The sequence below is a fragment of the Genypterus blacodes genome, unplaced genomic scaffold, assembly GCF_046128005.1.
Source record: "Genypterus blacodes isolate CSIRO-AG114 ecotype Tasmania unplaced genomic scaffold, CSIRO-AGI_Gbla_v1 ptg000028l_1, whole genome shotgun sequence".
Taxonomy (NCBI): Eukaryota; Metazoa; Chordata; class Actinopteri; order Ophidiiformes; family Ophidiidae; genus Genypterus; species Genypterus blacodes.
In genome coordinates this window covers 2054010-2066181 of record NW_027466841.1, presented here as the reverse complement: position 1 = coordinate 2066181, position 12172 = coordinate 2054010, and the positions used below count along the sequence as shown (strand labels likewise).

General features: G+C 49.7%; 1 protein-coding gene across 1 annotated transcript in view; it reads right to left on the bottom strand.

The window, feature by feature from the left end:
* arhgap23a (Rho GTPase activating protein 23a) overlaps positions 1–7841 on the bottom strand; it is a 53584-nt gene extending 45743 nt beyond the window's left edge. The window contains exon 1 of the mRNA XM_076144040.1: positions 7387–7841. Within this exon, the coding sequence (XP_076000155.1) occupies positions 7387–7395 (9 nt within the window). The 5' untranslated portion in view covers positions 7396–7841. The remainder of the gene's footprint in view (positions 1–7386) is intronic.
* Between the last annotated feature and the right edge of the window lie 4331 nt (positions 7842–12172).

Sequence of the window (12172 nt, the reverse complement as noted above, 5' to 3'; positions counted from 1 at the left end):
AGACATGTGAGTGAATCCTGCTGTACGTCTGGCGGGCCTGTTGACGTGGAGGCTCCTGAGGCACTCCTTTGAAGGGGCGGGGGGGTTACGGGGCGCTGACCCCCGGTCTACATGGATTCCAGCCAGAGCCGTAAATTTCGAGTCCTCTTTGTCTGTCCAACAACTGGCAGGGAGAGGAAGGAAACAGCTGAGCGCTCAGTGCAGACGAGCAGACGGTCGCTGCGCTGATGTACAGACACTTTACTCAGAAGTCTTCATTCTGATGCTGACGCCTCTTTCCTGATTCCAGTTAATCTTGTGTCTCATATTTTGTCTGCATCAACTTAGATTTGACCGTAAGCTGAGACGCTCCACACTCCGTCTCTCCTCTCCTTTCTGTCTTCACTCTTCCACTTGCTGACCTGTCTCTCTCTCTCTCTCTCCCCGTCTCACCCCATGCCACATTCTAACTGTAAACCCCCCACCTCGCCCAGGCCCCGCCCCTCCCTCACTCTCGCAGCTGCCTCGCTCATTCTCCTGCATCCGCGAATACGCCGGCGAGCACGAGGTGCAGAGACACACAGACACACTTCGAGAGGTGGAGCTTTGGCTGCAGGAGAAAAAGTTTGGCTGGTTAGAATAATCAAGAGAATCACTGAGGTCAAACACACACACACGCACAGACACACAGGGAAAGTGAAAACTGGGAAAGAGCTCTTGTGTGTGTGACTGTGCGTGTGTGTGTGTGTGCGTGCGTGCGTGCTCTGGACTTTCTTTTGTTCACATCTGTTCCCAGGAAGTTTGGCAAAATAAGACGGATTTCAAAATATACAGCATGGTTCATCCCACAGGCGTGTGTGTGTGTGTTTGTGTGTGTGTGCATGCGTGCGTGCCAACATGTACATAAACGACTTCTGATTCTGATCCTGATATTTACATCTTCATGTTGTGAACCACACAGCAGCTTTTAACATCTTTATATTTGTTTTCACTTTGGCAGTTGAATCCGTTTCGCTCTTCCATGTTTTATTTTCTTTCCTGGGTCGTGCTGACTGGAGTTTGTGTGTAAGCCTGTGGCCAAAACCCTTTCAGGGCAATTTAAGTTCTATCTGTCCATACAAGCTGATACGCTATCTGGTCCACACACACAAATACACACACACACACACTGCTGGGCCTCCATTCCGTGCGGTTCTTGTCTCTGGCACAGTCTGAGGCCCTAACATGGAGACAGCTGATTGTAGAGGCCATGTGGTAGCGTTTGAGATAAAGGAACAAAGAGGAGGAAATACCCCGAGTCTAACGGCTCATGGCTGTTCAGGTGTCGCAATCTGTACAAATGACCACTGATTCAACCGCCCGAGTCTCCGCTCTGTCTCATAGCGCCCGATCAGACTCCTCCATGATCCAGACGACAACAAGTGAATCACATCCAGGTATTCCACCGTTGCCATAAACGCTCTGTGTTACTATAAACGCTCGCCAGACTTTCCTCAAAAGGACGTCCCCGTGTTTCCCCTCGGTCTCTTCTGAGGGGCAGAGAGGGAAAATAAACAGGCTCACAGTTCCAGTAGCAGCACAGCACGTTTCCTTCCTGCTGCCCGTGACTTCACACGTGCACATATGAGCGCCGCCGCTTTACCTTTCACAGCTCCACTTCCTGCTTCTGCCATCACTTCCTGCAGCAGGGGGCCAGACAATGGGGACGGACGCCAAAAGGATGAAATGAGTCTTTAAGTCGCATCGGGAAAGGAGACTCTGTTTGTTATCAGCTGGTGTATTTGTGAACCACACCAGGTTTCTCTGCTGGTCACTGGTGAGTCAGCGCATATTTTTAGATGGTGTGGCATGATGGAAAATGGAGGCAACCGGGAATGGATTCGCCACTTTTACGTGCATTTGGAAACTCCGTGAATAGCTCTTCCCAGCTTTTGTTTATCCATTGGTGACACACAACATGTTCCTTATCTCAACGATCAATCGGTCTAAATGTACTTCTTACAGTCTGTAAGTGAATGATCCCATATGTCCAGAGGATCATATCTTCATCCAAACTCAGAGATACGTGTGTCTAGACGTGGCCTCAGAGCTGCTCTGCTCTCTCTTGGGTTTGGAGGACAGAAGGCCACATGAAAGCATGAAAACACTTTGAAGAGGTTTAACATTCACCACTCTGAAACTCACCCACCATCAGTGCCTTCTGGTCACACGTCTGAGAGAGCAGAGCTTTAATTCTGGTGTTAGACGCCACGCTTGAGCCTCAATCACAGACCAGAATGACAATACAGTGAAGAAAAGAGACAGAAACTCTTGAAAGTATTAAAGTGTATGATGGAAAAGAGAACTGGGAGATTTAAGAGCTCAACAAAGAGATCGATATTCCTCTTAGTAACAACAAAGTCTGTTACAACCTGAAGTGATGCAGTATTGCAATAACACAACACAAAGTGCTACAATGTTTCTACTATGAGAGAAAAGCCAACAAATCCTGTTGGATTGAACACAAAAGTAATTTGGCAATAAATCAAACAACAAAATGAATAAGCATCTTATTCTGGGTTCAACTCAACCTCAACGACCATCTGTCACATAATCCTCAATCCCCCTGCATAGATATGAGTGGAGCTGCAGTTGCGTGTAGCCGCCACACGAGGGCTCAAGAGCAGCAACCCCGGAGACCATAAACCTGCTCTGTCTGTCCTCTCGCGCGCGCTGTGGTGAATGTTTCATTTTTATCCCCCTCGGTGGGATTTAACAGCATTTGTAATGAAGAAAGTCGTGCAACCCGAGACCCGAGACAAAGTGCTGAGTGAGGAGGACGCAGAGGAACACTCTGTTCTGTTCTGGATACACGAGCCTCAACGCCGCTGCAGACGGGCCTTCTTAAGGAATCCAAACCGGGACACTGCAGAGACGGAGACGCCACAGAGACGGAGACGCTACAGAGACGCCACAGAGACAGAGACACAGCGCCTCTGGTTTCTGTCGAGAACGTTTGTAATGGTTGCATTAGAGCAGGTTTCTTTCCTTCTTTAAGAGACTAATGAATGTATTCAGTAGTTAAATAGGGCAGGAGGTCAGCGGCTGGGGATGAGCACAGTTCATTACAGATGTGCAGCTGCGGTGCCCGTGAGCAGCGCGGCCTGTATAATGATCACAGAGACACAGCTGCTCCTTCAGATCCACGTCCTCCCGCAGCACCTGCACGTCATGGAGCTCCGCCCTGAGACGGAGGAGAGGAGCTGAAGGACGAGCGAGATGGAGACAGAGTGCCAGGGTCACAGAGGTGGATGTCAAAACATGATGAATGCGTCCAGGGCGCAAACGCCAAAACGGCCCTTTGGGTCAAATTAGGCGGAGTCAGTAGCCGGCCGCCCTGCGAGCCTCCTAATTGGATGATCACCTCATGCTCCTGATAAAACTCATCCCTCTGTTTCCTTCCATTTATCCGTCGCTCAGCCGCTCTCATCCTCATCCCGGCTCGACTGATGCAAAGTGCTGCTGACAGGAAGGGCTTTAACCACATGAACTAACCTTTGACCCCTCGGGGAGAAACCTTCTGCCATCTGCATTCATTACTTTGCCACCTAAGTGCATTGAGGAGCTGGACAGGAGCTGTTTACGTAGCGGGGAGATGGGTGTCCTAGTTTCCTTTTCCCGGGACAATCTGCCCATTGTCTTCCCATCAGCCATCATCTGCCTGGAGATTCAGCCGAGCTTGAATAAAAACACACATTCTACACTAACGCGCCTCACACGCACAGACACATGCTCACATATTCACTATATTAATCTGGACTGGACCAAAGACACAAGGCCAGGAAATGAGTGTGTGTATTGACGAGTTTAAGTTCAGTTTAAGCACAAATAAGCATACAAAAATTCCTCATTCTCTATCACTCAGGACAAAAAGTGGTTTAAATTCCTGAGTCCAGAGACGAGGGAGGGTGGGGGGGCTAAGCAGGGGCCCCAGGGTGCCATGGGTGGGGCATCAGATTAGACCACCTGTTCCACCATAAGGCCTTTATCCTGCCCACTCACACACTTGTTGTCTCTTACATTCCCTCTCGCTATCTAGTTAGTAACTTAATAAGACCCTTTTCTCTCTCTCTCTCTCTCTCTCTCTCTGTCTCTCTCTCTCTCTCTCTCTCTCTCTCTCTCTCTCACACACACAAACACACACACACACACACACACACACACACACACACACACACACACATCCCCGTTGCTCTGAGCTAATTTTGACTGCATTCCACTTCAGTCACATCTATGGGAAACAGACAAAACAATTTGCCAGATAACTCCGACCGAGAGCCGCTGGGACTCACACACTCATACACACTCATGTATATACACACACACACACATCCACACTCATATATACAGTATATACACACACGCTCAGACACACACATACCACAGCTAGACATATGTCGCCTTGCTGTCCAAACTGGGTCTTGAGGGATTTTGTACAGACGGCGACATAAACACGAGCACATTACTCTCATCATTACAGCATTACATCATTACAGGTCATCGGACGTCTCCTCCCTCACTCTGCCTTTAATGTATGGAACACTGGACGGGATGTAGAGCTGCATAAAGGCAATAAAACAGAGGTTTCCGATCAAACATTGAGCGCTGAAGCTGCTCCTCCGGCTCGACCTCTGATGTGGCCTCTGAGTCAGCGATCTGCGTCCTCTGTGGCTCTGCAGACGAGACGCTAAGAAGTGAGCAGCCTCAAACCCAGAGCAGAGCAGTCCCACAGCACAGAGCTCAGCCCGGCCCGGCTCAGCCCGGCCCGGCCTGGCCCGGCCCGGGTCTGCACTGACATGATCACACAAGCACTAATAACACATAATGGCTCTGGCCCGGGGCGAGCGCTCTGTCCAGAAGATTCAGGCTGATAATCTCTGTTTCATACTTTGACAAACCAGGCTGAGGGAGCAGAAAGTAGAGCGCAGAGTCCCTCTCATGCAGAAATATGTGACTTGTGTGTGTGTGTGTGTGTGTGTGTGTGTGTGTGTGTGTATGTGTGCTCGCTCATTCGCTGCGCCCTTGATTCGCTCGCACAGACACTTTATATAACCAGCCTCTTCCTGCTCCACGCTGGGCCACTGCCCTCCTTATCACCGTGTGTGTGTGTGTGTGTGTGTGTGTGTGTGTGTGTGTATGTGTGTGTGTGCGTTCATGTGTGTGTCTGTCCTCGCACAGGCAAAAAAGACAGAACAAGAGGGACAGAGAGTGGGACAGATTTTGTGCGGTGATGCACTGCGTTGACCGGAGCGGCTCCATCACGATAGTAAACACTGAACACGTCTGTTTACTCTGCTGCAGTCATGTTAGCGTGTGTGTTTATGTTGCTAAAGACACGGCACGTCCTTAGACGGACGCTGTGTGTCCAGCGTCCTCTTCAGACGTGGCACTCATGAGGCCTCGTAAGTGTAAACATATAGAGCGTCCACAAGCAGGAAGCACAAGAGCAGATAAAACTCCATCACACATCACTGAAGCACAATAATACACAGTCACGTGTTCAACAGGAAGCTGCAGAATCGCATTATGGGACGCCACCAAATGACAAAACGCTCCATCTATCAGATCGACATCAACCCGTCCTCAGCCTGGACCCCAACCCTGCAGCCTGGACCCTAACCCTGCAGCCTGGACCCTAACCCTGCAGCCTGGACCCTAACCCTGCAGCCTGGACCTCAGCCTGGACCCTTACCCTGCAGCCTGGACTCTAACCCTGCAGCCTGGACCCTAACCCTGCAGCCTGGACCCTAACCCTGCAGCCTGGACCTCAGCCTGGACCCTTACCCTGCAGCCTGGACTCTAACCCTGCAGCCTGGACCCTGCAGCCGCAGCGCCTCAGCATTTCACTAGTGGTTTTAAAAATAGTGTTTGTTTCCTGTGAGCTATGTTGTGCTGGTAAGATACACCACCCTGTATCTCTCTCTCACACACACACACACACACACACACACACACACACACACACACACACACACACACACACACACACACACACACACACACAATATTAACTTTTACAGAGTGTTTGTGTGTGTGTGTGTGTGTGTGTCACATGTTCTCCTAAACACTTTATGATCTGTGTTATTCTCTCATGCTCCTCCTGACTTAAAAACAGGTTAAGGAATAAATTTGCAGACAAGCAAGTATGACAATAACCACACACACATACACACACACTCTGTGCAGTCTGGGTGGCAGTAGTGATGACATCATCTCGGCTATATCTGGGCTCTGGCGTCACCCTGACCTGAGGAGGAACACCCGGGCCAGAGGATGTCCGCCTCTTCGTGGACCACGTGTTTCATCCAACTGGAGTAAAGGCAGGACACCCCAGATACCCTTCACACACCCCTCCTCCTCTTCATCCTCTTCATCCTTAACAAAAACCTGATGCACCTCAGGAGAGGAGAGGACACCGAGCAGCAGAGGAGAAGGAGGGCGGGAGGGAATGGGGGGGATGAGGTAATCAATGGCCAGGACACACACAACACAGACACACACTCACACACTGTAACAGAGGGAAGACGTCTCCTGTCCGTTCATCTTCAGCCTCCGTGCAGAACGCTGGCAAATGTCAAACAGGCCATAAAACACCACCAAATATTTGGGAAGGATCCTGACACACAGACGCTCATACACCCAAACATAAGGGTGAGGCGGGAGAGCCGGCGGTGACACTCTACATAGAGGGTGGTGACACTAGAGCGCTGCCTTACAATGCAGCAGAGACACACACACACACACACACACACAGCCCCGGATGCTGGACCCTGTTGCACCCTGGCAATAAACCACACAGCCGGCTGATGTCGGGCGAAGGCGCTAAGTGTTACACGACATGTTAAGATGGATCACCAAACTCAGCCCCGCCCCTCTTTTTGTCCCGTTCCCGTGTCCCCCATGTCCCCCCCGAGTCCCCTCCAGTGTCTATCTAACGCTTTGTGTCACAGAGGAGCCGGTGTGGAGCTGTGTCACACCCTCCAGAGGCCAGACACGCTCACTAACACACACACACACACACACACACACACACACACACACACACACACACACACACACACACACACGCCCTGCCGCCGCCAGCCCCCCCCCAGGTGACACCCAGCCCGCCTGCCAGAAAACACATCAGAGTAGCAGCAGCGTGCGATGCTGTTTGTTTTTGCCTTGAGGGTGAATGATGATGATGAAGGATGATGATGAGGATGATAGATGTTGACCCCCTGCTGTGTGTGTTTGTGTCAGTGAGGTGTGGATGTGTGAAGTGGACTACATGGAGGTCCCCTTCCCGTCCCGTCCCCTTCCCGTCCCCTTCCTGTCCCCTTCCCGTCCCCTTTCCCATCCCCTTCCCTCCCTCCTCTCCATCCTCACCTGGTCCATGATCTCAGTGGGCCTCGTCCCTCCTCCCGTCCACGTTCATGTCACAGTATCACCGCCGTCCTCCCTCCTTTGGCTCCTCGGCTGCGTTCCCGGCTCGATATTCCCAACAGCAATCCCAATCCTCTCCTCACACAGGCACGGCAGCCTGGCAGCTGACCGCCGCTCCTCTCCAGAGGAGCATGTCTCTCCCTCTCTCTCTCTCTCCCTCTGTCTCTCTCTGTCTGTGAGTGTGACAGTTTGATTGCCCCGGCCGAGCCCTCGTCTCCTGTCCCTTCCTCTGTCTTCTGTCCTCCTGCTGTGATGGATGGAGGCTGGAGAGCAAACAGGGCGTGTGTGTGTGTTTGTGTGTGTGTGTGTGGATCCTTCGCCTCGACTCCTTGATAACCTCGAGCACGCAGAGAGAGAGAGAGACTCCCGCTCTCCGTTTTCGTTCTTAAGCTCTTTCACTCGTTCCCTGTGCAAGCTGGCCCCTCTATCCCCTCCCTCTATCCCTCCCTCCCTCCTTCCCTCTCTCCACTTCCCTCCTCTCTTTCCATCTCCCCTCCCCCTCCTGCTGTAGACGAAGGGAGCACGAATGAGCAAATGAGAGAGAGGGAGGGCGGGCGGGCTGTGGGGATTGGTCGGCGTAGGACCATGTGACCCCCGGCAGAGAGCGGAGGGACCCTCTACCAGCTGTCCAGCTCATGCTTCCCTCAAAACCTCTGTTGCCATTGACAACAGCTGCCGTGCAACGCACCAACCACAGCTCCCCGGACACAAAGCCATTGGCTGCCGGGATTTACGGCCCCCGCCTCCTGCAGTGGGGGGAGAGGGAGGGGGGCATGTTGGGACGTGTAGTCCTCTGTCTCTGAGCGGAGGAGAGGACAGGCGTCCCTCGGCCCAGGGGAGGAATGTTTCTCTCCTCGTGCTGCAGAAACCTTCATGTTTGTGCTGATGCATCATGTTGGGTGAGAGCCAAGGACAGACCAGGCGACACACACACACACACACACACACACGTACACACACACACGTGTCAGGACGGATTACTACATAACTGTAGTAATCTAAGTTAGTATTTTTTTACTTAACTAGTCCACTTCTGTCTATTCAGCTTCTGTGTGGTTTTTGTTTACTTCCTGTTTCTCTCTAAAGCTCAGTGGGATGAAATGAGTCCATGCTTTAATATCTATCCTCAATTTTCAAAGTTTTATATAGCTAAGATGACGTTTAATACTCACACACTCTCTTATTCAAATGAACTGATAAATCAATACACATACATACACACACACACACACACACACACACAGGAGCAGAGGAAAGCTGGAGGCCCGGGCATTCTTGGTCAGCCAGGAAAAAGACATCCTCTTGTCGTTTCCCTCGGCTTGTATGGGGGGAAACTCCCACCCCACAACAACAGGATCTCAACCACTGAAGGCCATTGCTAAGCACACCCCCCACGCCCTCACGCCCTCCCCCCCATACACACACACACACTCTCTCTTCTCTTTCATTGCCTCCTTTTTTTCTTTATTTGCTCCGTCTCTTTCCTCTCGTGCCCTCCGCCCCTCCCTCCCTCTACACCCATTGTGTGTTATCACGCTCCACTCTGTGTTACACCCTCCCGCCCCGTACACCGTACACCCCCCCCCCCCCCCCCCCCCCAACCACCCACCCCCCATCACCCCCACCCCACCCCCCCACCCACATCACACCCACCCCCTCCATCGCCGTCTCATTGGCATTCCAGTAAAGGTCGTGAGAGGTTACAGGTGCCACAGATACAAACTCACAGTGTGCCGCATCCATTTAAAGGAACAATCCACCCCCGGGGTTTCCTTGTGATGAAGCCTTGTTTTTGGCGTGTCAGCGTTTCCTTAAACTCGGGACGGAGGATGGATTTCTCCCTGTATGATTGTTAAACACTGACAAAATAATGTTTTGCTCCATCCTTCAAATCTGACACTTTAATTCTCAGAAATCGTTTGGGGTCACGGCGCTCCTGTCAGTCTGCAGGCCACATCTGGAGGTGATGTGATGTCAGAGTGCGTAGACCCTGACCAGGCAGAAGGAGTAAAGAAAATGTAATAACAAAAATGGGCTCAGCGATGTAAAGTATGCGGCTCGGGGGGCTGCACAAGCGCCTCCGTCTCCCTCAGAGCCGATTTCTCCTTTTAAAGAAGTCAGCCACACTTTTGAAACGGCCCCCGCGCTGATGCAGCGGCCCAAAATACTGCACGCTTCATTCTTCCAGGGGGGAAACCCAAGGCCGCCACGGTGGGAACACAAAAGAGCACCTGTTCAGGCTTATTTTGATTCAATGGACACATAACATAGCAGTGACATGATCTGATATGGTGGCTCGGAGCAGCGTGATGAGGCAGTGAGTGAGGGGGGCTGAGGGGGGCTGAGGGGGGCTGAGGGGGGGTGAGGGGGGGTGAGGGGGGGTTCAGGAATGCAAGTCTAAGTTTCAGCTGTAGTACAACAAGGTCACGCACGCAGGAGCGCTGCAACAAAACAACAAAACAAACAAACCCCCGGCCTACTTTCTACACTCGCTGCATCCGTCTCTTGTCTTAGATGAAGGACACACACTCGGTGGACACACACAGAGCTAAAGTGTCATTTGATCTGGACGTGCCAAATAATGCTGTTTGAAGTGAGATAGATGTGTGCGTGTGTGTGTGTGTGTGTGTGTGTGTGTGTGTGTGTCTGTGTGTGTGTGTGTGTGTGTGTGTGTCCTCCCAGATAGAACAGCAGCTGTATTGTAATGGTGAGAGTGGTAGATTATACTATCAGCAGAGGAATTCCGATTATTTCCCAGAGTGACTCTGTGTCTGGACACATGTGGGAGAAACTGAAGCTAAGTGGTTCTGTGGGATAGAACAGTGTGAAGCACATATGTCGTCACCACACAGATGCACCGTCATGGGTCTTTCACTTCAAAACAAGAATATCAAGGTCAAAATGATTACAACATTGATAGGAATATTGGAGGTTATCCAGTGTGTCTGTGTGATGGTGGAGACAGAAAGAGAAAGACACACACTCGGGATCTGAAGCAGGATGCAGGAAAGAGGAAGGATTCGCTGAATGAAATGACAAAAGCTGTTTTCAATCCAGATCCAGATACCAGAGCCGTGAGTATCATATCACAGGATCAACAGAGAGCACAAACCCACAGACAACACTGATTCATTCTGACATGGTGAGATAATCACTGTAGGATCTGTGATCAATGGCAAACGGACAACACAAGAGTTTCCAAATGTAATTACAGATCGCAAACTCGATCTGGTAACAGGAGCTGATATTTGTCTGTATGTTTTGTGAAAATAATAGAGCAGTTTTTTATCACAGATTGCCTCTGCTGAACTCTAGAACTCAAACTTCCTTTGTGCCTTTTTTCCAAATGTCCTAAACAAGATAAACTTGTTGTTGTTTCATCAGTTGGGACTCTTTAACTGATATCACGTTGCTTGTCATGTAACTACTTCTTCCTCACATCTGGATAGTTTCTTTCACAGACTAGATTGAATCATCTGACGGTAAACAGCGCCACCTGTAGGCCAATACGCAGCATCTTATGTTTGTTTAAACTACACCAGCGTAACTGCTCACCCCAACATGGCAGCAACAGCAACAAGCAATAGTGAACAAAGGGCCTAAATCTGCTTAAAAGAGCGAGACAGATTTAAGGTCGGAATGGAGGATAGAAGATCTGTAAAGAAACGACGGAACTGTCCTGTAATGACACAAACTGGCCACCGGGTGTCACTAGAAACGTGCTATAGTGCTACTAACGTTACTTATTGTACCTTATTTAACATTTGTTTGTTTTGAAAGTACAAACGTGGTGACTGATGAGCCGAATAAGAAACAACTGAAATGTAGTGAAATCATCTTTAATTGTTGAATCACGTGAAATACTTTTATTGATCTCTGCACCAGCAAACATATCATTTCTATGCAGTAGAATTTAAATATGAGGTTTGAGGTCAAACTCACACAGATAGTCATTGGGTGAATTTGGGAAACATTGCACTTATTTGTCATTTGTAGAAAATAAAGGTACACCAACAATATAAACTAATACTAAAGACACCAGAGTGACTCAGGTCAGTACAAAGGGGTGGAACATCACTTTATATCTGTTATTATGGCAGCAAATGTTCAGCTTTATAAACACAACAGGTTTTCATCTGAATGAGGAATGTGTGAAGGGTGTTTTCAGTGGGATAAAGAAGATAAATAACAGAAAATGAAGCAAAAACACAGTACTTTTCTGTCCTTTCTTTTTTAGAAAATGGTACAAATTTGCTTCTGTGCATTTCCTGTAACATTAATTTAACCTATATTGGGGTTTACAACAAAATAATCGAAATAAACTGAAAATAAAGAGAGTAACTCCTCCGTTCAGACCTCACAGACTGAATCTCTCTGTCTGTTTGATGCTCCGTTGTTCAACACAGCCTGAACCATCATCCGTCTGCAGAGGAGTTTGTCTCTCTCACTCGTATGGATGAAACCACGTTAATACAAATCACAGTGTGAGCCAGTGATCAGCTCTCAGTGCTGTTAAAAAGGCAAACTCTCCCTCTGCAACACACGCAAACCTACAGAATGTATCACGGCCCAAATCTACAGATCTGGTGGAGTTGTGCAAGAAGTCATATTCCTCCTCGGCTTAAGCAGAAAAACAGGCCTCGGGTAGGAAAGACACAGAGTTTAGTGCATCGCTCTGGGAGTGGAGCAGTGATATACAAAGATCCTGAAGGAACAGAGGGAAGGAAAT